Source organism: Camellia sinensis, chromosome 3 (genome assembly GCF_055761805.1).
Source record: "Camellia sinensis isolate YWXY chromosome 3, ASM5576180v1, whole genome shotgun sequence".
NCBI lineage: Eukaryota > Viridiplantae > Streptophyta > Magnoliopsida > Ericales > Theaceae > Camellia > Camellia sinensis.
In genome coordinates this window covers 180,751,206-180,778,331 of record NC_138963.1, presented here as the reverse complement: position 1 = coordinate 180,778,331, position 27,126 = coordinate 180,751,206, and the positions used below count along the sequence as shown (strand labels likewise).

General features: G+C 37.9%; 1 protein-coding gene across 1 annotated transcript; it reads left to right on the top strand.

Moving 5' to 3' along the window:
• Positions 1-10,095: 10,095 nt before the first annotated feature.
• Positions 10,096-27,106, top strand: LOC114273199 (uncharacterized). Its single transcript, XM_028214974.2, has 4 exons — positions 10,096-10,659; positions 25,395-25,436; positions 25,535-25,718; positions 25,801-27,106. Exons 1-4 carry the CDS (start codon positions 10,571-10,573, stop codon positions 25,804-25,806), a joined length of 321 nt encoding a protein of 106 aa, XP_028070775.1. The 5' UTR covers positions 10,096-10,570; the 3' UTR covers positions 25,807-27,106.
• The last annotated feature ends 20 nt before the right edge of the window (positions 27,107-27,126 follow it).

Sequence of the window (27,126 nt, the reverse complement as noted above, 5' to 3'; positions counted from 1 at the left end):
AGCTTTCCAAGTTAACACTTGGTTACAACAAAAGAGTACTAACTCATTTACACCTTAAGCCCTTGGCTTGGATTTACATGTAATACATCAAAAGTAAAACGACAAAAGTGTGTCCGCCTCTAGCCTTCCAAGCTATGTCCTTGGAGGTGGCATGCTACCTGTACCTGAAAATGATGTTCCCATATAGGGTGAGCCACAGCCCAGTAGAAATACACTAAACCAAATATGAACAATGACTAAAAGATTAGCAGTTGATAGTTGGTCCACACTGATTCTTTCCTTTATCACACTTTACATTTTCATGACATACAAGCCCATGGTACAACTCATTTTCCAATATCTTTCAATTCTCAAATTTCAACCATGGCTCAGAACCTGGCCAAACAACTCATATGAGACAATAACTCATATCAAACACTTCCCATATCATATTAGATAAGCATACGAGCTATATCACACAACAACAGATAAGCATACAAGCTATATCATCACATCCACAGATATGCATATGAGCACTATCACACTTCCAATGACAAGCATATGAGCTCTGTCAACACAATAATAGATAAGCATATGAGCTCTATCTATGGAGTCCATCCCCTATCTCCTCCCAACACATCCGGTTTAGAGGTCCATCCCCTATCTTCCCCTAAACCGTGGAGTACATCCCCTATCTCCTCCAACACAACACAATGCATATAAACAACAATTATACACATCATCACACAATACATAAATTTAATGTATTCTTTCAATCGTCAATCTCAATGACACATTCGAGTGATTAGTTTCAGTTTGCCTAATCATCCTGCATTGTCTACAACAATCACGACTATCCTCCACCGATAGCCCAAAGCAGTTATCTCTAAACAGAAAATAAATGCACAATGGATATTCAATCAACATTTGATTTCCTCATTTCTCACAATTAATTATCCCAATTAATCAAACAATGTAATTAGGTCGTTATCCATAATTACCATTTCAACCCTTAGGTCCCATTTTCATCAATGATTCAACATTTATTCCATTTCTCTACACCTACGTGCATCTAGGTTTATTATAAATAAAACCCTAACTTTTGTAAAATTGCACAAAAGCCCCAAACTTTCACCAAATTACCAAACCAACCCCAACATCTCAAAATACTAAAATTTAAAGACAAAATCCATAGAGAGGAGTAGGATATCCCTACCTCAAATTCGGAGCCTCAAAGGAGAAGATGAAAAAACCCAACGTGCTCCAAAACTCGAAATTTTCAGATTAAAATAAAGCCCTCGACGATCAACAACCTTTTTGTAAAGGCCAAAGATGAGCAAATCACTCCTACTAGATCAAAACCTAGAGAGAATGTAGTATCTAGAGAGAGAGGCTCACCAATGGTGTTTTTGGAAAAGTAGGAGAGAGAAGAGAAAGTGAAAAAGTGATTTGAAAAGTCAAACCACGGAACTTAAACCCAGTCGCCCCGCTCGAGCGTAAAACACTCCGCTCGAGCGTAACTCACAGACTCCCGCTCGAGCGCCAACAATCCCGCTCGAGCGGCGAATACACACTCCCAAAACTTCTGCAGGACCAGGTCTCCGCTCGAGCTCCTAACTCCCCGCTCGAGCGGCACTCACGTAACCCCGCTCGAGCGGCCAATACCACGCTCGAGCGTCCAACACTGCACAGGAAATACTGGATGGGTGCAATTTCTGCTCGAGCGCCAAAACCCCCACTCGAGCGGACAGGTTAAAATCTGGGCAACTAGTTTTGGTTTCTAAACTCAACCAACCTGTAACAAACCTGCCCAACACATCCCATAACTCAAATACCAAATAAGAAAGGATGTAAACAAGATAATAAACAACTACCAACAACCACGGACACATGTCTGGATCACTGTACAACAAGGGTAAACCCAGGATCGCTATAAACTCTAACATCTACCGAAACTACTCACAGGAAAGCTACAAAGACTTCCACAATACCACCACTCAAAAGAAAGAAAGATTAAGGAGAGAAGATGAGGAGAGGAGTGAGGGGGAAAAAAAAGCACAAAATACCAAAAGATCCAACAAAAGACCCAATAAGTAATAGACCTAAAAAAAATAAATTTTTTAAAATTTTCTGAGTAATGAAACAGATATAATAAAATAAAATAAAAAATCGTTTAGAGTTTATACCTTTGATTATATCGAAAACCCATAAATTGATGACCTACAACAAAAAGACATAACACAACATGAAAATGGCAGAAAGAAACAAACTGGAATTTAGGAAAACTAATTATTAAAGGGAGAAAGGCACTTCCATATTTATCAAAACTTTAAATGGAAAATCTTAACAAAGAAATCAAAATCGTTTGCTAAAAAAATAACTAATGTTTGGTATTCCAAATCATGTCACATAGTAAGCAATGAACTTTGTAACTGCTAAAAAATTTGCTAACTCTTGTGGTACCTGCTCCCTGTTCTTCGCCTGCTTTCCTCATCTACTTTTATTATCTCCTCTAAAGCACTTGATAAAAAAATGAGCACACATATTTTCTCTTAACAAAAAAATGATCTCACATGTAGGAAGAACAATGGGACAACAAAAGCACTGCACTATGATTTTGTTAGCTTTTATTCCAATGGGGATTAAAACAAAGGGATTCATGTAGCCGACTCCATTTGATGGGACTTAAGGCTTGTGTTAGGTTTTATTCTTGGCAATCCCGTTTGACAAAACTCCTTTCAGTTGTATTTATTTTCGCACATTTATTTCAGTGAGGCTATGAGTGTTTAGATGCGAATCCAACCCGAATTGAGCCTTTCAGAGAAGTTTGTGATGCAAATATTTTCAAGATTGCCACTTCGCTGATTATTACGGGGGTCGAGCTGCCCGGTCAGCTCGCGGCCCGAAGCAAAATGCAAAAATGCATTCAAAGTTTCCTGTCCGATCATGTTATACTTTTCCAGTTTTTCCAGTTTTGGCCTTCCCGCTCGACGGGGTTTGCGAGCTCACAGTATCTCTGTTATGCCTGAAAAAGTACTGGATGGTGTGATTCGACGCTCGAGCGTCAAAACCGCCGCTTGAGCGTGGAGCCTATATGAAATCACGAAATATGAAGTCTCCGCTCGAGCGGGAAGTCCCACGCTCGAGCGGACCGCGCGAACACAGTTTTTCGAATTTCAATAAAGATTGGGTTTTCTTCCAAATCTAGGATTACTTTTGGTGTTCTATAAGTAGTTGGTATTTCCCCCAAAACTATACGACTCCACAACTCCTCCAGATCTTCTTTTTGGGATTCTAAGGTTTATATCTGGGGAAATTTTGTTAGTTTTCTTTGATGTTTTTATTGAGTATTCAACTCATGGTTTTAAAGAGAGTACATCAAAGGTTGTGTTTTGTTCTACAAAAGAGAGAGTTGTTCTTAGGTGGATTCTGAAGAATTCGAGCCTGAAGCTTTGGTGGATTCCAGGGTGGCTCATCGTAAAGACAATTCCAAGGTGAAGACGGGTTGGAAGAGGCACATAGAGGTTGGTTCAATTAGGCGTGGATTCGCTAGGTAATTGAGAGTATACCTGTGTAATTCCTTTAAATCTTCTTAGTGGATTGTTTTGTGGCTGTTGCTGTGGTTTTTTGATCACAGTTGGAGGTGTCCAATTGTGGTTTTTTCCACGTTAAAATCGTTGTGTCTCTTTGTCTTGATTATTTGATTGGGATTGTTATATTCTGCTTAAAATTGATACATAATCACAAATCAATATCTAGGGGATTTCTAGATTTTTCAGCTTGGTTTGGAGATTAAAACAAATATGATAGAGATGGGGAACGAATTTTTTTTTTTTTTTACAATTAGACATAAATTTCAATATTGACAACAACTTAGCACAAGGTTATTCCTAAAGTAACTCAAAATTTACAAAGATATATATATATATATATATATTATCTTAAGACCTGCAATGTTTTCTATTTTATTTTCTTCATTGTGCACATTTTCCTGTTGGTTAAATCTTCCAATCCAAAATAGATGTATCCACCATGTTCCCATGTTTCTCCCTTCATGCTTCTTGTTTTTCTGTAAATCCAAACTCCAAATAATGTGTCCAAGGATTTGACAACTAAAACTAAGTTAGCAATGAAAATATAATGGATTACCTACTATTGGAAACACTAGAAAATTTTATAGAAAAAATGAAGTTTTTCAATTTATGTCAACAATAATTTTTTAAAAAACTGCGTCAAAAATTAATGAACTGCAGCAAGAGGAAATCAGATATTAGAAATTGATTTATAGAAATATAGCAATGAAACAAAGGAAAGAAAATAATTAATCAAAGTACCATTAATGTTTGTAGACAGTACAACGGATAATATACATGGACGTCCATTATACACGGAGTAACTAAAAGAAAATAACGATATCTTAGGTGACTTTGTCACAGCTCGAATCACTTTCATAGTTCATTATCATCAACATGGATGTCCATACTTTACAGAGTATAGCATTTTCAAAAAAAAAAAAAAAAATCACACCTAAAACACGAACTAAAGAAAAAAAAATCATTTTGTTACTAAGATGAATGGAGTGATTGACAGAAAAAGAAAAAAGAAGTCATTCAAATGTAAAGCATTACCCAAATCAAATTGATTCATTAAAATCCCAATTCAACTGCAACACATGCATAACAAAACAAATGAGAAAAAATGTAATTGTTTGAGCTTTAAGCACTGCTTGAGTTACCGAGTCTAAAAAAGAAGGAAAAAAAATTAATAAACAAAGCTCGAAGTATAGTTTCTATGAACATACCAATCCACATTCCCAAATAATAATAAAAAAATTAGGCTTCTTACATATTTGTACTTTAATGGAGGCTCCAATTACAGTCATCGATCGTGCCTAAAGGCTTTATGTGTAAACTCTAGGAATAACTCGTGCCTGAAGGCACGCCCAATAAAACTTAAGAATATATTTTAATTTTATTATAGACATTTCGTTTCTATTAACAAACACCAAAGTGTAAGCTTCACATCAACACCAAAGTATAAACCGCCCGTCAACACAAAAATAAAAAATAAAAACACACCTGCTAAGAAAGTCAAGAAAAAATTGTAAAACTAAGCAAAGAACAAAAACCAAAGCTATAATACACATGTTAACTCTATAATCCCAAAAAAAAAAAAAAAAAACAAAATTAGTAAGCACACCAGCAAGTGTTTTGCAATCCCAAAAAATCAAAACTAAACACCAAACAATGTACATCAGCCAGTACACTGCAATATTAATAAAAGTAAAAATAAAATGGACACCAGCCAATACTCTGCAATTCAAAAAAAATAAAATTAAAATTAAAATGGACATTAGTTGGTGCTCTACAATCTCACCAAACAATGTACACCCTGCTAGTGTTATTACTGCCAATCACATTTTAACAGTTCTTTGCAAATTATAAACCCGAAATATAGTGAGAAAAATAAAGAAAAAAAGGCACTGCTATAATTTGTTTAACCACAAAGCACTCCCATATAAAGACCGCTTAAATGGTGAAATTTACTCTCTAGAAAAAAAAAATCCCTAAAAAATAGCCAAATTAAAAGGATTTGAAAAGAATAAGTCGAGATGGGTTAAAGTCATTTTTAAATAAAAAATAACTAATGTTTGGTATTTCCAAATGATGTCACATAGTAAGCAATGAATTTTCTAACTGCTAAAAAATATGCTAATTCTTGTGGTAACTGCTCCCATGTTCTTCACTTGCTTTCCTCATCTACTTTTACTATCTCCTCTAAAGCACTTGTTAAAAAATGAGCACACATATTTTTTCTTACCAAAAAAATGAGCTCACATGTAGGAAGAACAATGGGACAACAAAAGCACTACAATATGATTTTGCTAGCTTTTATTCCAATGGGGATTGAAACAAATGTGATAAATATGGGGAAAGGAAAAAAAACGTTTGCAATTTATAGTTTCTCTGTAAATAAAATGTATACAAACCAAAAACCCAAATAAAATCACAATTAGACATAAATTTCAATATTGACAATAACTTAGCACAAAGTTATTCCAATAGTAACTCAAAATTTACAAAGATATATATTATCCTAAGACCTGCAATGTTTTCTATTTTATTTTTTTCATTATGCACATTTTTCTGTTAGTTTAAATCTTCAACACATTTATTACATGACATGGGATTGAAGTCATCCCAACAATCAACAAAATATGAAATAGTCAAGCCAACAATTTTTTATGGGTGGGAAACTATGCTAGTTGTGGACAGCCTAGAGCCAACAAATAGCAAAATACATAAACCAAAATATCATGCAGAAGTCATTATATTTCAGTATACAACTCTAACATCTACCGAAACTACTCACAAGAAAGCTACAAAGACTTTCACAATACCACCATTCAAAAGAAAGAAAGATTAAGGAGAGAAGATGAGGAGAGGAGTGGGGGGGAAAAAAGCACAAAATACCAAAAGATCCAACAAAAGACCCAATAAGTAATAGACCTAAAAAAAATATTTTTTTTAAAATTTTCTAAGAAATGAAACAGATATAATAAAATAAAATAAAAAATCGTTTAGAGTTTATACCTTTGATTATATCGCAAACCCATAAATTGATGACCTACAACAAAAAGACACAACACAACATGAAAATGGCAAAAAGAAACAAACTGGAATTTAGGAAAACTAATTATTAAAGGGAGAAAGGCACTTCCATATTTCTCAAACTTTAAATGGAAAATCTTAACAAAGAAATCGAAATCGTTTGCTAAAAAAATAACTAATGTTTGGTATTCCAAATCATGTCACATAGTAAGCAATGAACTTTGTAACTGCTAAAAAATTTGCTAACTCTACCTGCTCCCTGTTCTTCGCCTGTTTTCCTCATCTACTTTTATTATCTCCTCTAAAGCACTTGATAAAAAAATGAGCACACATATTTTCTCTTATCAAAAAAATGATCCCACATGTAGGAAGAACAATGGGACAACAAAAGCACTGCGCTATGATTTTGTTAGCTTTTATTCCAATGGGGATTAAAACAAAGGGATTCATGTAGCCGACTCCATTTGATGGGACTTAAGGCTTGGTTTGGAGATTAAAACAAATACGATAGAGATGGGGAACGGAAAAAAAAAATTTGCAATTAGACATAAATTTCAATATTGACAACAACTTAGCACAAAGTTATTCCTAAAGTAACTCAAAATTTACAAAGATATATATATATATATATATATTATCTTAAGACCTGCAATGTTTTCTATTTTATTTTTTTCATTGTGCACATTTTCCTGTTAGGTTAAATCTTCCAATCCAAAATAGATGTATCCACCATGTTCCCATGCTTCTCCCTTCATGTTTCTTGTTTTTCTGTAAATCCAGACTCCAAATAATGTGTCCAAGGATTTGGCAACTAAAACTAAGTTAGCAATGACAATATAATGGATTACCTAATATTGGAAACAATACAAAAATTTATAAAAAAAATTGAAGTTTTTCAATTTATGTCAACAATAATTTTTTAAAAAACTATGTCACACTCGATTAAACTTATTTCATAAGAGTCTTCAATTTTGTAGAGTATGAGCAAAGATATATTCACAACTTAGTTGATAAGAAAGCACACCTGTCAATGCCTATTGCTGCCAATCACAAACGAGATTCAGAGGTCTTGAAAAAGAGAGAGAGAGAGAGAGAGAGAGAGAGAGAGAGAGAGAGAGAGAGAGAGAGAGAATGAGAATAAGAATAAGAAATGGACCATAGCAACTACAAAAATACACTTTCAATTTATAAGAAAATATTATAGATTAAATTTATACAATCATTTAGTAGAAAAGAATCATGCTCATCTTTAGAAACTTTACACTAAAATAGGTTCTGCATGCTCCAAAATATACACATTCTGTAGTGATTGCTTTACTTGCTAAATATTCCAAAAACAAACTCAAAAAGTAATGATTGAAGAACCATACCATTTGCGGTACATTTTGTGTTCCCATTCCTGCATAGCTTTCATTTTCTTTTTTTGTTAAGACACCTTAGCCTTTTCTTTTTCCTTTTGAAAAAGAAATAAAATTTAGTAACTGGGGTTTCAAGGTTTCAAATAAGATTAATTAAAGTATGAGATTAATTAAAGTTTGAACAATATATAACACCACAAATTCAAACCAAAGTATGAATTTGAGAAATCAAACGGTATGCTACCACAGTATGAATTTAAAAATCAATTAATTTAAAAAATTAACTCATGAATTCTATAAGGGCCTTTTTGTTGAAACAAAAAAATGAAATGTTGTTTAGATTTACATATTGAAATGAGTTATATACATAATCATAATCATATATATATACATACATACATAATCAAAATTAGAGCAACCAGATAAAACTTTTGCACCCTTGCTATTGGGGTCTCAAAGTTCAGTTTGTATGTTTTATTACATCAATTCAACCCCTAAATAAGTACTGAACATATACGTACAGGGATACATTCAACACAACTCTACCTAGATGACAACTAAAAAAAAAAAACAGGGATACATACATAATCATACATAAAATTATGTATCTAATACACAGAAATGCATATATATATACATAGATGACAACTACCAAAAAAAAAAAAACAAAAAAAAAACAACAACAGGGGTGATCTCTAAGCATTTCAATGTTCACATTTCAACCTTGTATATATACATACATATTCCAATCTCTGAATCTCAACAAACTAAGATGAACAAAAAATATGATGAACAAATTAAGATGAACATAAAATAAGATGAACAAAAATTAGAACAAAATTGAGAGAAAGATAAACAAAGTAAGATGAACAAAATTGAAGTGTGATTCTGAGAAGTAATTGAAAACCCTTATGAGATTTTGATAAGAAGTGAAAACCCAATAAGTATATTGAGCATTAGAGAGAGAAATGGACCTGATTCGAGGAGATCTTCAATGTAATCGTTGCCCCAATTCATTCGATCGATGCTTTGTCTGTGGCTTTTTTAACAAAGCAAACCCATGAAGACAGAAATTTGTTCTTCCAAAGTCATTAACTAAGGGTTTAAAATTGGTTTTGTTGATTAATATGGTAAAACAGAATTAAAAAAACTATCCGATTGGAGAGAAAATAACAAAGAAAAACAACCGAAGCAGTGAACAACTGCTGCCTGAAGGTGAGAGTGGGGAGTTTGAGGTGGGGTTGGGAAGAGAGGGGGGACTTAAATCTTGAGGGGAAGGGACAGGTGTTACCTGAAGGCGAACAGCTGCTACCGACGACAACCACCGAAGCAACGAAGAGCCGATGAAGTAATGAAGAACCACCGAAGCAGTGATGAGGAATGGGTTTGAATACAACCACTGTAGAGAGAGAGAGAGATGGGTTTGAAGAGAGAAACAGTGAAATGGGTTTGAAGAGAGAGAGAAACAATGAAATGGGTTTGAAGAGAGAGATGATGAAATGTGTTTGAAATGGGTTTCAAAATTGAAGGGTATATCCAACGGTGAAGAGAAACAGTGAAATGGGTTTGAAGAGAGAGATGATGAAAATGCTGAAATGTGTTTGAAATGGGTTTCAAAATTGAAGTATATATCCAACGGTTAAGGTAAAAACACAACCCTCAAATTAATCTCTTCCTTTCAATCTCATTGCCACCTAAGATAGATGTCCCAACTGGTTTGAAAAACAGAGCTTCCGTATTATATAGATAATTTGAAAATTACATTTATCTCTCCTCAAGGGTAGTATTGAAATTTGAAAAATAATTATGGATGATCAATAATGATACGTCTTTCTAAATTAATGAACTCTAATGACATGAAAAGTAAAAAAAAAAAAAAAAAATACAAGATACAAACATCAATATCACAATGGATTCACACTCTATTAGAGTTGTTAGAACTCTAAAACATTTTTGTATGGATGATATCAGCATAATCTATTTAAATTTGGACGGATGGGTACTAGAAGGAGGTCTTTGTATATTAGTTTCAAAAGTAAGTGAGGTCTGTGTTATTTTTAAAATCATACGGGAGGTACTTGTAATTAAGGAAAAACTCAGGGAGGTCAGTGTAATTTACCCTTGTTTTTATATTTGCTTTACTTTATCAGGGCGAGTTGTTCATGGCAGAGAGATAATGGTTCAGTTCGCTAAGTATGGGCCGAATGTTGAGAAAATGTGAGTCATCTATTATGATTAGTGTTATGTTTCATTTTATGTATGTAGTGGAATGGGTAATTGACTGTCAATTTGTTGCTTATTGATTTATGAGTCATCACGGGCTGAGTTGATATGCAAATGCTATACCTTTGTTACTTCAAGGTTTAAGCGTTTCGAATTTAGAATAAACGTGTGTTTCAATTTGGTCTTGGTAGTGATAAATTTCAATTGTATATGTTGGCTTCATTAACAAGTCCACAGAGGACCTTGCTACTTGCACACTATTTATTCTAGCTCTATATGTTACGAAATATGGCGAAGTTTCTTCTATTGTACTTTATTTGTTCGACTTAGATTTTATTGAAATGGTAGTTTTATTGGAGTACATATTTTTTCTCTGTGGAAACTGCTTGACCGAGTTACATGGTTTGGGTTTTCAGTCAGAAAGGGAGGATAGTAGAATCAACATCAAGGTCAAAAGGCAGCTTAAGAAGTCGGAGTCCTCGACCAAGGTATGCATACTGTTTCTTTTCTTTCCTTTTCTTTTTTATTTTTTGAGAAGGATATAGGAAATGAAGTGGTCCTCTTCAAAAATAGTCCCATGTAGAATTTTATATGGCGTTTGGGTCAAAGAAGTTGGCGAACATTTGGGAGATGTGGAAATTGATTATTCTCATTCATGTGGCTATATCTAATTTAGTATCAGTGATTTTATTTTGTTAGAATATTTGTCTTTTGAGCAACTATGACACCCATGTGTCCGCTTATTTATGGTAATTTACCACCACCACCACCTCCACTATTTTACATCCACATTATTGAGGGTGTAGGTATGGCAACTGATTGTGTTTTGCATACTATTTTACATCTATATTATTTGACAGCTAGGAAACTGATCATGTTTTGCATGGAGTCGTGCTCTTCCAACCTCTTCCAATATAGAGCTGCCCCTCTCCAAACTTGTCTTGAAGTTGTCATAGGGTGGAGCGGTGGAAGGTTACAGAAGAGTTGGGTTGGGACAGATATCCCAACAGGTTGTGAGAAGTCCTAAACTGGGATGGAAGTGTATGACGATACATCTTATATATAACTGATGTTAGCAGTTAAAATACGGCTTAATTTACATCCACACTATTGAGGAAAAATAAATTTCATTCCACATGGCAAACAACCTTGGACATGGATTAGACAGCACATCAACAGTTGTCTACTAAAATCCTTAATAGCAGGAAACTCCTGGTTCCTGCTTCTACCCTTGCTCCCACTCCTGCTCTCAATCTGAAACTTTTTATTTATATAATATATATATATATATATATATATATATATATATTTATGCTCAAACTCCCATAATGGTACTAATCGGGTGTTGTTTTTAGGGGTAACCATTGGTTTAGTGGTTAAAATCTCGGCCTATTAACCTTGAGATTGTGGGTTCATGTCACGACCCCAAACCGCCCCTAGTAGTTTGGTGCCGTGATGGCCAGTAATCCGAGATTACCGAAGGCCAACTTTCAAGATTCACACACAACAGAGTATAAATATATGGGGCTCACAAGTACGGAAGCAATACATACAAATCAGATTAGTCCATAAGAGCTGTGCGTAAATCAAATGAAATGGCAAACATCTACACATGGGTTACAACTTAGTACAAATAAAGCAAAGTACTTATTACATCTTGATCAAGAGGCTTCTCAAGCCGACGTGTGCAAAAATATAAGTATTACAAGTCGAGAAGCATAATTTTCAAGACTGCCGACGTAAATACAAGTCAAGCCGACATAACAAAAATCCAAAACAAGCTCACGAATCACATCTAGGCGTCACCGCCTTCTTGCTCATCACCTACATATATATATAGAGAGGGTGAGCTTGGATACTCAGTGAATGATATAAATAATAAAGGGTTTGCATGAATAATAGCCGAAGTCTTTTCAAAACAATACATGTCAAAACTTTATATAACAAGGGATAGACCTTGTCCATCTAACAAATCTTCAAAGCTTCAAGGGATGCTCACTAGCATCAACATATCACAAATGATGACATTCCGGCAAACAAAACCCATGCGGTAAACCGTCAGTGGAAAAACAAGACAAAGCAAGGGAGATATCTCAAGCAAGGGTGCTACAAAAGTTTAAAGTCCTCTAGCACAAAGGACCTATGTTACAAAGGCATGTAGCCCTTTAACACGAGAGTACTGCGAAAGTTTAGAGTCCTCCAGCACAAGGGACTTTCAAAACAAGATGTGCAGTTGCATTATAGTCCCCTGGCACTAAGGACTTTCAAAGCAAGATGTGCAGTTGCATTATAGTCCCCTGGCACTAAGGACTTTCTGAGAAGGTCATCAAAACGAGATAATGCTTGATATACAAGATAGGGACAATCATTCATGCTTAACAAATACTTTTCAAAACAAAGCAAAGCAAAGCTCATCAAAACATTGATAACATAACTTTATTAGAAATACCACTCACATAGTTCTTCAAACGTCGGGGTCAAGGCAAGTCCAAGTCTGACAAACACATGGCAAAGTCAATTGAATGCACTTCTCAAAACAAGTCTTGCATGCATGCAAATGACCTCGGCATTCTTCAAAAACTAAGTCAAATCAAATCAAAACACAGTTTCTTATCTCTGGAAAACATGCTGGGCAACTACCAGGTCTAGGCCGAGGTCCCACACCTCCTTGCCGAGGTGTGGCCTCGATGGCCACATTTAAGGAAATGAAGTCAGGAAAATCTGGGTTTCCCCCTCTTGAAGAACATGACGAATATGAAGAACATGAACATGAGGAAGATGAATGCAAAGATTAAAACTTGCTATTACAAAATCTGAGATTTCATGCTAAGAATCCGAAATCATGGACCTGGGTATCCAGACTCGAAGATCTTATGAAAACAAACACAAAACATGAACCTTAATGCAAACTTTCGGATCAAACGAGCCTTTTCTTCAAGAACACATGAAAACCATTTTCTCTTTCCAAAACCAATCTTTAAATCAATGCATGACGTGCAGAACAGGTTTGATCGTGCAATGCAGCTAGATGATCAATAAGAACAATAAGAGTAGATTAAGATTCTAACCTCAAAACTAGGATCTAACGGTTCAAACACCAACGATCAAGCTTGGAAGCCTACTTTCTCACTCAAAACTTATCCTCCTCCTTCCTAGAGCCTCTCTCTCTAAAAGACAAGATTTGATACAAAATGATATGTTTTTCTCGACAGTCATTGACTTAACCCTCTGCTGGGACACGTGGCATCGACTGATTGGCTTTTCTCAAAAAGGTGACTGACTGATAAGACAAGACCATGACAAAGTGTACTCAACAAGCTAGGCGGCAAGAGCACTCCGACGAGTAACGACATCGGCTAACAACAAGACTTCGGCAAGCAAGGGGCAAGGACATCGGCTTGGAAGGACAACACTTGACTAAGCTGTGCCACACCTTGGCCTAGATGTGCCACACCTCGGCCTAGGTCATACCATTCCAGGAACAAAATCACTAAGTGCAAAGATCAAGGATCTAGAACGCCTAGATAATAATATCTCGGCCTAGATGATGCACTTCTCGGCCTAGGTGACGCGCACCTCGGCCTAGGTGACGCGCACCTCGGCCAATATGCCAGGGTGGAGATGGAGGTCAACAGAAGTGGTTCCAAGATAGTTCTAAGTGTGGAAAGGTTCCAAGGTGTCTAGGCTTAAGATGACCTCGGCAACACACCAGGCAAGAACAAAGCATGCAAGCAACATTCGAGCAAAACAAGACAAGATTTGCAAATGCACATAACAAAACAATATCATACATAACTGTATGCAAGTATGACTAAGTTGAAGTGAGGGTTGTTACATCCTACCCCCCTTAAAGAAGTTTGGTCCCCAAACTTGAGTTACCTTGTTCCAAAAACAATTCTGGGTGTCAGACTTTCATTTCCTCTTCCATTTCCCATGTAGCATCCTCACCGTAATGCTCATTCCATTCAACTTTCACCATTGGTATCGACTTACTTCTCAACTGTTTCACCTGCCTATCGATAATCCGTATCGGCTTCTCTTCGTAGCCTAAATCCTCATTAATTACAATTCTGAAATAGTCGATCACATGTAGTGGATCTCGAATATACTTCCACAACATCGAAATATGAAACACATCATGGACTTGGCTCAATTCTGGCGGCAAAGCAAGTCTGTAGGCAGCGAGGTTAACCTTCTCAAGGACTTCAAAAGGCCCGATGTAACGGGGTGCTAACTTATCCTTCTTTCCAAATCTTGTAACTCCTTTCATCGGCGAAATCTTTAGGAACACATGGTCCCTGACTTCAAATTCCAACTCTCTTCTTCTCTGGTCGGCATAACTCTTCTGTCGACTCTGTGCGGTTTTGATTCTTTGCTGAACGAGCTTAATCTTCTCGGTTGTTACTTGAATTAACTCGGGACCAAGCAGAGCTTTGTCTCCTACCTCGGTCCAACATATCGGCGACCTGCACTTCCTTCCACACAACGCTTCATACGGCGCCATGCTAATGCTAGCTTGATAATTGTTGTTGTAGGTAAATTCCACCAATGGCAAATGTACTCCCCAACTTCCTTGGAGGTCCAATACACATAGTCTAAGCATATCTTCAGGTGTCTGAATCGTTTTCTCTGTTTCCCCATCAGTCTGGGGATGAAAAGCTGTGCTAAACCTCAACTCGGCCTCGAAAGCTCTTTGTAGGCTCTGCCAAAACCTGGAAACCAACTTCGGATCTCGGTCCAACACAATTGACATCGGCACTCCATGAAGTCTAACAATCTCATTCACATACAACAAAGCAAGTTTATCGGCATTGAAGGTGGTCTTAACAGGCAAGAAGTGTGCTGATTTAGTTAGTCTATCCACGATAACCCAAATCGAATCCATTCCCTTTTGTGTCTTCAGCAAACCAACCACAAAGTCCATGGAGATGTGCTCCCATTTCCACTCAGGAATCGGTAAAGGTTGAAGAAGTCCTACTGGCCTTTGATGTTCTGCTTTCACTTGTTGACAATATAGACATTGCGACACGAACTCGGCTATTTCTCCTTTCATATTCGGCCACCAAAATGTCTGTTTCACATCCTGATACATCTTGGTGTTCCCTGGGTGAACAGTAAACTTGGAACCATGAGCTTCCTGCAAAATTTTTCTTTTCAACTCTGGGATGTCGGCCACACACAATCTCCCTTCAAACTTGAGCACTTGATTTTCTATGGTGTACCCTGATCTCGGCTTTGTGATATTCTCATCGACTACCTTCTTGAAGAATTCGTCCTCCATCTATCTTGTCTTTACTTCCTCAACAATAGTCGGCTCCACTAAGATCGTGGTTAGGCATGCCCAATTTCTAACCATCTTTCTGCTCAAAGCGTCAGCTACGATGTTAGCTTTACCTGGATGATATTGAATCTGCATATCGTAATCTTTCAACAACTCAAGCCATCTCCTCTGCCTGATATTCAATTCTTTCTGAGTGAACAAGTACTTTAAACTCCTATGATCTGTAAAAACCTGACAAGAAGCTCCATACAAGTAGTGGCGCCAAATCTTCAAAGCAAATACCACGACTGCTAGTTCTAAATCATGGGTGGGATAGTTCTTTTCATGTGGCTTCAATTGACGAGAGGCATACGCTATGACCTTACCCCCTTGCATTAATACACAACCCAGACCCTTATGCGAAGCATCACTATAAACATGAAACTCTTCATTACCTGATGGTAGTACAAGAACTGGTGCTGCGACTAACCTCGTCTTCAACTCTTGGAAGGCTGCTTCCCTATCCTTAGTCCATTCGTAAGCCGTTCCTTTCTTAGTCAGTTGTGTCAACAGAATTGCAATCCTTGAGAAATCCTTCACGAACTTTCTGTAACAACCTGCCAATCCCAGAAAACTACGAACCTCGGACACATTGGTCGGCCTCGGCCAATTCACAACGGCTTCAATTTTACTAGGATCGACCGAAATACCATCTTCATCAATCACATGACCCAAAAATGAAATAGTGGAAAGCCAAAACTCACACTTATTAAACTTAGCGTACAATTTCCAATCCCTCAATGTCCATAAGGTAAGTCTCAAATGATTGTGCCAGAGTCTTGTCGAGAGGAGGTACTCCGAGAGTTTCATCATTCACGCCTTGCGGTGCATCCGGGAGGCACTAAGATGTATCGGGATTTGGGTCGCCAGTTTTGGTGGCGGGGTATGAAGAGAGATGTGGCAGCTTTTGTATCTAAGTGCCTTACTTGTCAGCAAGTGAAGGCCGAACATCAGAGGCCAGCGGGTTTGTTGCAACCATTGCCTATTGCCGAATGGAAGTGGGAACACGTCACTATGGACTTCGTTGTGGGTCTTCCGAAGACTCAGCGGGGTAGTGATGCGATTTGGGTGGTTGTAGACCGGTTGACTAAGTCGGCGCACTTTATTCCTATGCGTGTTAGAGATTCAGTCGATCATCTGGCTGATTTATATATTCGGGACATAGTGAGGTTACACGGGGTTCCAGTGACGATCGTTTCAGATAGAGATCCTCGTTTTACTGCCAGGTTGTGGCAGAGTTTGCAGAGTGCCTTAGGCGCTAAGTTGACTTTTAGCACGGCTTATCATCCTCAGACTGACGGGCAGTCCGAGCGTACTATTCAGATCCTTGAGGATATGCTTCGGGGTTGTGTTCTAGACTTTAGTGGGTCGTGGGAGAGGCACTTGCCGTTGGTGGAGTTTGCCTACAATAACAGTTTCCAGTCCAGTATCGGTATGGCACCATTTGAGGCCTTGTATGGCCGACCATGTAGATCTCCTGTTTGTTGGGCCGAGGTGGGTGATGCACCTCTGTTGGGTCCGGAATTGGTGAGGGAAACGACGGAGAAAGTTGAGCTTATCCGTAAGAGGCTTGTTACAGCACAGAGTCGTCAGAAATCTTATGCCGACCGTAGGAGGAGACCTTTGGTGTTTGAGGTGGGTGATCATGTCTTTCTGAAGATATCACCTAGACGGGGTTTGATGAGGTTTGGGAAGAGCGGGAAGTTGTCCCCTCGGTTCATTGGTCCGTTTGAGATCCTTGAAAGGATTGACGAGGCTGCTTATCGTTTAGCTTTGCCGCCGCAGTTGTCCGGAGTACATGACGTGTTTCATGTGAGTATGCTTCGGAAGTATGAGTCGGATCCATCACATGTGTTGGATTGGACTGATTTAGTGGTTGACGAGGATGTCTCATTTGAGGAGAGACCGATTCGAGTCTTGGATAGGCGGGATCAAGTTTTGCGAGGTAAAACCATCCCTTTGGTGAAAGTTTTGTAGAAACATCACGGAGTGGAGGAAGCCACTTGGGAACGTGAATTGGAAGTCCGCCAGAAATATCCGGACATATTTGTTGATTTGTAATCTTATAACTAGATTCTGTTATATTGTAAAACTTAAGATCTTTATATATGTCTTAAGTTGTAAAACATTGAGTTTGTATTGGTAAATGGGTGTATCTTGAAACTTGCTTCATTATAGAAGTGTAGTGTAACATTGCATCTGTTGAGTACATTGTTGATTGTGTGGCATATATCATGCGATTGAATATGATATGGGAATTGCTAACATTGGAAGGATTAATGCATAATAATGATACAGGCTGAAATGTTTGTTGTTTTATATATATTGTGAGATGCCTCTTGATAAAGAGATGAGGTGACCAGTATTGGGTCAAGTTGTTTATTATGGTTATATAATATCATTGGGAATTGAGAAAAATCTGTTTTCAAAAACTTAAGCTTAATTTCGGGGACGAAATTCTTTTAAGGGGGGAGGTTATAGCGACCCCGGTCTTTTCCCATTTGATTATTGTATCCGGACTTAGGTTCCGTAGATTCTGTCAATTGTATAATTGTTGTTGTTGTTGTCCCTTATTTTCTCATTTGGGATTATAGGATGTGTTTGGGCAGGTTTGTTTCAGGTTGGTAGGGTTTAGAAACCAAGTGTTGCTGTCCAGAATTTTGGATCTTCGCTCGAGCGAGGAGTTTGTCGCTCGAGCGAGATGTTGTTTTAGTTCTTCGCTCGAGCCGGGGTTTGGTTGCTCGAGCGAGAGTTTGCGTCTGGCTTGGACCAGTAGCTTTGCATTCTTGGCTCGAGCGAGTTTTTCTTCGCTCGAGCGAGTTAGTTCATTTTTCGCTCGAGCGAGAGTTCCTTCGCTCGAGCGTGTGTCTGGTTACAGACCTGAGGGTTTGAGTCCTTCGCTCGAGCTAGATTTCTTTCGCTCGAGCGAGCTTTTGGGTTGTTGGCTCGAGCAAGGCTTCCTTGGCTCGAGCGTAGTTTTTCTGTGTCTGGTCGCTCGAGCGACCAGGTCTTCGCTTGAGCGAGCCTGTCAGGTTTAAATAGGCAGCAGCGTGTTTCAGATCTGTTTTTCTTGCACTTTCATATTCCAAAACCCTAGTTACGAGTTCTCTCTCCCTCTACACACCTTCTCTCTTAGGATTGATCTACTTAGGGTGTGTTTCTACCCTAGATCCTTCATTAAAAAGTTAGAGTGGGTCGAGGGCTTCCATTTAATCTGAATAGTTGGCGAATTGGAGCACTTTGGTATTTGGATATCATCTCTGTCTTCTCCATTTGGGTTGTTGTCTTCGAGGTAGGGATTTCCTACTCCATTTTATAAGTTTTGTTCTAAGTTTTGGTATTTTGATATGTTGGAGGTTGCTTGATAATTGTGGGAAAAAACCCTAGTTGTATTAATAAATTAATTTGTATAATTAATTTAAGGAAATTGGGGAATTGGGTTAAATTCATGAAATTGAGGAATTCATTGATTAAATGGTGTAGTTGGATAATTTAAATCACTCACCTATGAAAATGTTGGAATTATATTAGTTGATTCATTTATTTCCTGTTTAGAAATAATTGTTTTGGGCTATCGGTGGAGGATAGTCATGATTGTTGTAGATACTGCATGTGGATTAGGGAGAACTGAAACTAATCATTGATTAAGTTATCACTTTTGACTGCTAAATTAACACAGCCATTATGTGTATTGATTGTGTGTTGTATATGTTATGTGTTTACATACATTGTTTTGTGTGGGAGGAGATAGGGGATGTACTCCACGGTTTAGGGGAAGATAGGGGATGGACCTCTAAACCGGATTTTGTTTGGAAGGAGATAGGGGATGGACTCCATTAGCATCACTTTTATGTGTGCTTATTTATATAGAAGTGTTTTATTGATACAGAACTAAAATGTGTATCAATTTGGAAGTATGAAGTGTTTTGATTTGAGCCTGAGTCTCATTTGTTTGTTGACATTGGAAGAATGTGAATTTGATATATATAGTTCACTGTTGTAAGTCTGGCCAGGTTCTGAGCCATATTGATAATGTTGGAAAGTAATACGTATCTTATTTATTAATATCATGAAACTGTATAGAGATATAACTAATTATATTGGTTAACCAATTATTGAATGCTATTGCTTTATTCAATACTTATATTTGGTTTAGTATATTTCTGCTGGGCTGTGGCTCACCCTTTATGGGAACATCATTTTCAGGTTCAGGTGATAAGCTACCTCCAAGGACTTAGCTTGGGAGGGTTTGGCTTCTGGATTTTGAAGAAGACTAACTTTAGTTAATTGTCTTTATTTATTAATACATGTAAACATTCAAGCCTAGGGCTTTTCTAGTATTGAGTTAGAACTCATATTTTGTATCCAAGTGTTGGCTTGGAAAGATGTAAGCCTGTAGGGCATTTTATTCGATGTTACATGTAATGCTTTTACTTAGTAATACTCTGATGAATGAATTAATAAAATGTTTTTCATTAAATAATGCATGTCAATTATATATATAATGGGTTTATTTTGAGGGCGTTACACGTCGGCTAACTCAACACTTCCATTTAAATTACTTAGTACACTACACAAATAACCTTGACACCCTTTTTGGATCAACCTATAGGCTTTCATGGATGAAATTAAGTAAGGTGGGGATACCACTCCTTTACCCTGAAACGTGACCTCGGCTAGGTTTGGGGGTTTTAACGTGACACTTTTAGAAACACAATTTATGGATGCGTGATTTGTCACTAACCAATCCATCCCCAATATAACATCAAAATGAGTTATGTCCAATGGCATTAAATCAGCTAACAATTCAACATTCCCAATCACAACAACACATGCTCGATAGATGGATGCAACATTCATAGATCTCCCAGATGGAGTAGATACAAATAACACATAATCAAGGGGTTCTAGTTTCCTATTAATCTTCTCGGCAAACTTAGCAGAAATGAATGAATGCGTAGAACCCGAATCAATCAATACATATGCATTTTGAGAGCAAATTGGGAGTATACCTGACACCACTGTCTCGGCATTCTGAGTGTCTCCTGGTACCAGTGCAAAAACTCTGCCTTGCTTCATCGGTCCTTTCCCAACGTTACCTTTCTGTACGGAACCCGAGGTATTCTCATCTTTCTTACCATCATCAGCTCTTGTTTTAGGACAGTCCCTCATAAAATGACCTATTTCTCCACATTCATAACAAGCTCCAGACGCCCGACGACAAACCCTGAAATGTGGCTTCCCACAACTTGAACATGTCAGCTTAGTTCCACTTTCCTGCCTTGGGTTGCTTGAACTGCCAGCATTTGCTTTCTTCCTGGTACCAAATTGTGCTTGGCGATTGTCATAATTCTGCCTCTTCCTTTGGCTCTCTCCTGAACTCTGATATCAAGTTAGCTTCGGCCAGAATGGCTTTGTCCAGTACTCCGGCGTAAGTCGGCATATTGAGCATGTTAACTCGGTCTTGTATCGGTCCCCGAAGCCCACTTTCAAACTTCCTAGCCTTCATATAGTCATCATTGACCATGTGGGGTGCATACCTCGCTAACTCGGTAAAGGCACGGCCGTATTCAGCCACTATTCTACTGCCCTGCGTCAAAGTCTGGAATTCGGTAGTCTTGCGATCTCGAACACTTAGGGGAAAATGCTTGGTGTAAAACAACTCCAAAAATCGGGTCCAGGTCAAGTCTGGATTGCCTTTTCGAACCATCATCCACCATCTGTGAGCGTCATCATCTAGTGTAAAGGTTACTAATGTCACTTTCTGGGTGTCGGTGCTGGGAAAGATCTCGAACAGCTTTTCCATTTCCAAAACCCACGCTTCGGCTTTCATCGGCTCTATACCCCCTTGGAATCTCGGTGGCTTCATTTTCTTGAACTCTCTGATCAAAGCTATCATGCCGTCCCCATATAAAGTTGGCTGTGGAAGCACTTGTGGTACTGGAGGAGGTGGAGGAAGAACTGCATTTCGGCCGTTCGTCTGCTCGGCCTGAGTCGATGTAGCACTAGCGTATTACTGTCTTGTCTGCCTTAGCTCGTGGGCCAAACCTTCAACTAACCTTTCCAGTCTGTCTAATCTGTCCTCGGACTGATCTCGGCCAACTGGAGGTCTACCTCTCCTCATGATGCTATGAGTATGCAAAATGTGACTTTAAAACGAAACGAACAAATAAACACGTAGGCAAGTAACAATTAAACATGCCGAGACGATGCACACCTTGTTCACATAGCAAACAATATGATGCAATCCTAACATCCTTCTAAGGGAAAATCCTATGCTCTTTAGGACTCAAAGTGTGTGAATAACGTATACTAAGGAACTTGTGCTCTGATACCATTCTGTCACGACCCCAAATCGCCCCTAGTAGTTTGGTGCCGTGATGGCCAGTAATCCGAGATTACCAAAGGCCAACTTTCAAGATTCACACACAACAGAGTATAAATATATGGGGTTCACAAGTTTGGAAGCAATACATACAAATCAGATTAGTCCATAAGAGCTGTGCCTAAATCAAATGAAATGGCAAACATCTACACATGGGTTACAACTTAGTACAAAAAAAGCAAAGTACTTATTACATCTTGATCAAGAGGCTTCTCAAGCCGACGTGTGCAAAAATATAAGTATTACAAGTCGAGAAGCATAATTTTCAAGACTGCCGACGTAAATACAAGTCAAGTCGACATAACAAAAATCCAAAACAAGCTCGCGAATCATATCTAGGCGTCACCGCCTTTTTGCTCATCACCTACATATATATAGAGAGGGTGAGCTTGGATACTCAGTGAATGATATAAATAATAAAGGGTTTGCATGAATAATAGCCGAAGTCTTTTCAAAACAATACATGTCAAAACTTTATATGACAAGGGATAGACCTCGTCCATCTAACAAATCTTCAAAGCTTCAAGGGATGCTCACTAGCTCCAACATATCACAAATGATGACATTCCGATAAACAAAACCCACGCAGTAAACCGTCAGTGGCAAAACAAGACAAAGCAAGGGAGATATCTCAAGCAAGGGTGCTACAAAAGTTTAGAGTCCTCTAGCACAAAGGACCTATGTTACAAAGGCCCGTAGCCCTTTAACACGAGAGTACTGCAAAAGTTTAGAGTCCTCCAGCACAAGGGACTTTCAAAGCAAGATGTGCAGTTGCATTATAGTCCCCTGGCACTAAGGACTTTCCGAGAAGGTCATCAAAACGAGATAATGCTTGATATACAAGATAGGGACAATCATTCATGCTTAAATACTTTTCAAAATAAAGCAAAGCAAAGCTCATCAAAACATTGATAACATAGCTTTATTAGAAATACCACTCACATAGTTCTTCAAACGTCGGGGTCAAGGCAAGTCCAAGTCCGACAAACACATGGCAAAGTCTATTGAATGCACTTCTCAAAACAAGTCTTGCATGCATGCAAATGACCTCGACATTCTTCAAAAACTAAGTCAAATCAAATCAAAACACAGTTTCTTATCTCTGGAAAACATGCTGGGCAACTACCAGGTCTAGGCCGAGGTCCCACACCTCCTTGTCGAGGTGTGGCCTCGATGGCCACATTCAAGGAAATGAAGTCGGGAAAATCTGGGTTTCCCCCTCTTGAAGAACATGACGAATATGAAGAACATGAACATGAGGAAGATGAATCCAAAGATTAAAACTTGCTATTACAAAATCTGAGATTTTATACTAATAATCCAAAATCATGGACTTGGGTACCCAGACTCGAAGATCTTATGAAAACAAACACAAAACATGAACCTTAAAGCAAACTTTCGGATCAAACGAGGCTTTTCTTCAAGAACACATGAAAACCATTTTCTCTTTCCAAAACCAATATTTAAATCAATGCATGACGTGCAGAATAGGTTTGATCGTGCAACGCAGCTAGATGATCAATAAGAACAACAAGAGTAGATTAAGATTCTAACCTCAAAACTAGGATCTAACGGTTCAAACACCAACGATCAAGCTTGGAAGCCTACTTTCTCACTCAAGACTTATCCTCCTCCTTCCTAGAGCCTCTCTCTCTAAAAGACAAGATTTGATACAAAATGATATGTTTTTCTCGACAGTCATTGACTTAACCCTCTGCTGGGACACGTGGCATCGACTGATTGGCTTTTCTCAAAAAGGTGACTGACTGATAAGACAAGACCATGACAAAGTGTACTCAACAAGCTAGGCGGCAAGAGCACTCCGACGAGTAACGACATCGGCTAACAACAAGACTTCGGCAAGCAAGGGGCAAGGACATCGGCTTGGAAGGACAACACTTGACTAAGCTGTGCCACACCTTGGCCTAGATGTGCCACACCTCGGCCTAGGTCATACCATTCCAGGAACAAAATCACTAAGTGCAAAGATCAAGGATCTAGAACGCCTAGATAATAATATCTCGGCCTAGATGATGCACTTCTCGGCCTAGGTGACCCGCACCTCGGCCTAGATGGTGACATCTCGGCCAATATGCCAGGGTGGAGATGGAGGTCAACAGAAGTGGTTCCAAGATAGTTCTACGTGTAGAAAGGTTCCAAGGTGTCTAGGCTTAAGATGACTTTGGCAACATACCAGGCAAGAACAAAGCATGCAAGCAACATTCGAGCAAAACAAGACAAGATTTGCCAATGCACATAACAAAACAATATCATACATAACTGTATGCAAGTATGACTAAGTTGAAGTGAGGGTTGTTACAGTTCAAGTCTTAGAGAATCCTTTTATGTGGTGTCTTCTACATCTTAATAAATCATGAATTATTATAATTAAGAAGTTAGAACATTTCTTGACAGGGGACTTTTTTTACTTGCGAGCAAGGTTCTGAAAAGCGGTTGTGGTCACCGTAACGGTGGCGGTGGCGCAGTTGTGGTTGCGGGGTGTAAAGGCCGTAACGTAATGGTTGCGGTAATCGGAGCCGTGAATTTTTTATTTTTCCCAGAATTTGAAAAAAATTACCGATACACATTTTTTTTTCCATGATCATATTTATTGGGTTTAAAATAAATATTGATCAATTTTTGTAAATTTTTAAGTATGATCAAATATATTTCATATTTTTAAATCATTATAAACTGAGTTTTTTACATTTTATTTTAATAATTAATGACTTTATATTATACAAAAAATCAATCACTAACTATTATATATAAGATAAACAATGACAAAAGTATTAGAATAAATAAGAACTTAAATATATATATATATACATACATATTTTAACCAAGCCAAATAGATAATGACCACACTTATTATTATTATTATTATTATTATTATTATTATTATTATTATTATTATTATTATTATTATTATTATTATTACTTTCGAACAATATATAGATAGACACACACAAACAAAATAGTTGAGTGATAGCAGTTGAATAGAATAGCATAGGTCTTATAGATTCAACAAATTAGTAACATGTTCTTCATCTTCCCTCTTTTCTCTCTCTATCTGTTGCTCCTCCATTTTCTCTTTTTATCTCCCCTCTTCGTTCTATCTCTTTCCTCATTTTCAGCTTTTTTTTTGTGTGTGTTTTTTTGAAAGAAGCAGTTCAGAAACATTACGTAACGGTGCGTAACAGGCCGTTACGGCACCATTACAATCGTTACGGCAGCCGTTACGGCTGACACACCTGTGAATCTCAATCACACTGCAAAAGCGGCCGTAACGGGTGGCGGTAACCACCACAACCGTTACGTAACGGTTGCGGCCGCTTTTTAAAACCTTGCTTGTGAGTTATTATTTTTTGTCTTAAATTTTCAATCTTGTTTGCTTTCTATCTTTTCTCTCCACTCTCTTCTTTGACATCCCTGATAAAAGATTCAGAGTATATTTCTATGTTATTCTATTGACTGTTTAGTTGCATGTTTGTTTGTTATTTTTTGCTTAATTGCAGATATGATGATGAGAGGCGTAGTCGGAGCCGTTCTTATGAAAGGTATTTAGTGTTCTTTCTCTCCCTCTCTCTCTCCATATTGCTCTTCTTTGAATTGTGCTTTTGGACATTTTATCTGATGCCATATGGATATTTTGAAGTGTCTACCCTGCTCGTCGTACCCCTAATCCTCGGAGGAGCCCCTCTCCTCGCAGGACACCTCCATCTAGGGGTGGGAGTCCTGATGGACGCAATCACAAAGAATGCTCACCTACTCTAAAAAGTGTTTCTCTGTGTGGTAGACCTGCTGATTCTCAAAGCCCTTCTCGACATTCCAATACTGATGTAAGTAATATTCCTCAAATGTAAGGTTGATTGCATCCAGACTTTAGTGGCTTAACTGGATTTTGGGATTTCTGTTTTGTAGGAATAGGGAGTGATATAGTATGTGATGAATCTTCAGCTCGTATTCTACTCGTCGTACTGTGTGTAGTTGAAACTGCTTCGGGGGAGGACATCTTGAGATTTTCAATGTTGTTATCAAATCATTGAATGCTAGAATTGATTGCTCAGGGCTGATATATAAAGTAGACTATTTTGTTGTACTTGATGCATCCTCAAGATTTGATGGTACTGTTGCACTCCAATTGTCATGGGTTGGCTGCATTTTTAATATTTCTTTGTTCTTTTACCTTGTTTTTAAATCATATTTAATTTTGTTTGCATCTTTGTTAATATCTATTCAGATAACTGAGCTTTTTTACTTGTGATGGACCATGTACTGGCCTTCTATATTGTGTCTGGGAAAAGTGAATGTGGCTGACTTGCTGATGATGTAGCAGCTGTTGATGCTGTGTTTATTTTGCGGTTGGTTGATATCATTCTTGCTGCTTGCGAAGTACATTGTTTTTTTTCAAATCTTCTCTGATGATGTCATCATTGGTAAGGTTTAAAACTTGCATGCTACTGAAGTCCCATTGGACTCTTGACTTTTGAACTGACCGTCCTTACTTTTGCTGACTTTAAATCTTGGGTCTGGAAGGCAGTTTAGCTGATGCAGTTAAACTGTTGGACCAGATATATCATAGTGCCGATTTTAATATGAACCTGCTTGAGCTGGATATTGTAGCATGAGGTTGGACATGGTGACATAGTTACATACTTTTTACCAATGTTTGGTTAGACTTCCCCTCATTTATTCTTAGCTATTAGACTGTTACCAATTGATGTGGCATGTATCAATGTGTTTTGGTACATGCACCGGTGAATATGGCTTTGAGCTGATACCAGTTGCATATTGTGACAGCACATGAGGTCGTGAATGTATATGTGAAGTGATAGCCGATATCTTCATACATCGGTTGTTGCTGCACTTCTTGCTGATAGCTTTTGAACCTGGTCTTACCATTTTTCGTGTTGATGAGTGACGCTTGGTTTGGTAGCTGTGGTGCTCCAGTAGCTGTGCTCTGTTTCATTGCCTTCCAGTACATCATGCTGATGCTGAATTTTAAGTTTTGGTTTCTTAGTCCATCGCATTGCTCTTGAAGGTATTTTTTTGCAGTCATCCAACATTTTGTCATCTTTGCTGCCTGTTTCATGCATATTTGGATTATGTATCTGTTTATTTTTTAATTGCATTTTGTTGAATCTGATAACACTTCAATTTGTGTGGACGCTTTTTAGCTACGGCAATTTTATATCATTACAATAATGATTAACTTATCCAATAAATATTCAGCAAGGCTCATGGTTC

Excerpts from the sequence above, each read along its gene's own strand:
- LOC114273199 (XM_028214974.2), top strand. The coding sequence starts at position 10,571 with ATGGTTTGGGTTTTCAGTCAGAAAGGGAGGATAGTAGAATCAACATCA. Across the intron at positions 10,660-25,394 it reads AGTCGGAGTCCTCGACCAAG|ATATGATGATGAGAGGCGTA; the intron begins GTATGCATACTG and ends GCTTAATTGCAG. Across the intron at positions 25,437-25,534 it reads CGGAGCCGTTCTTATGAAAG|TGTCTACCCTGCTCGTCGTA; the intron begins GTATTTAGTGTT and ends GATATTTTGAAG.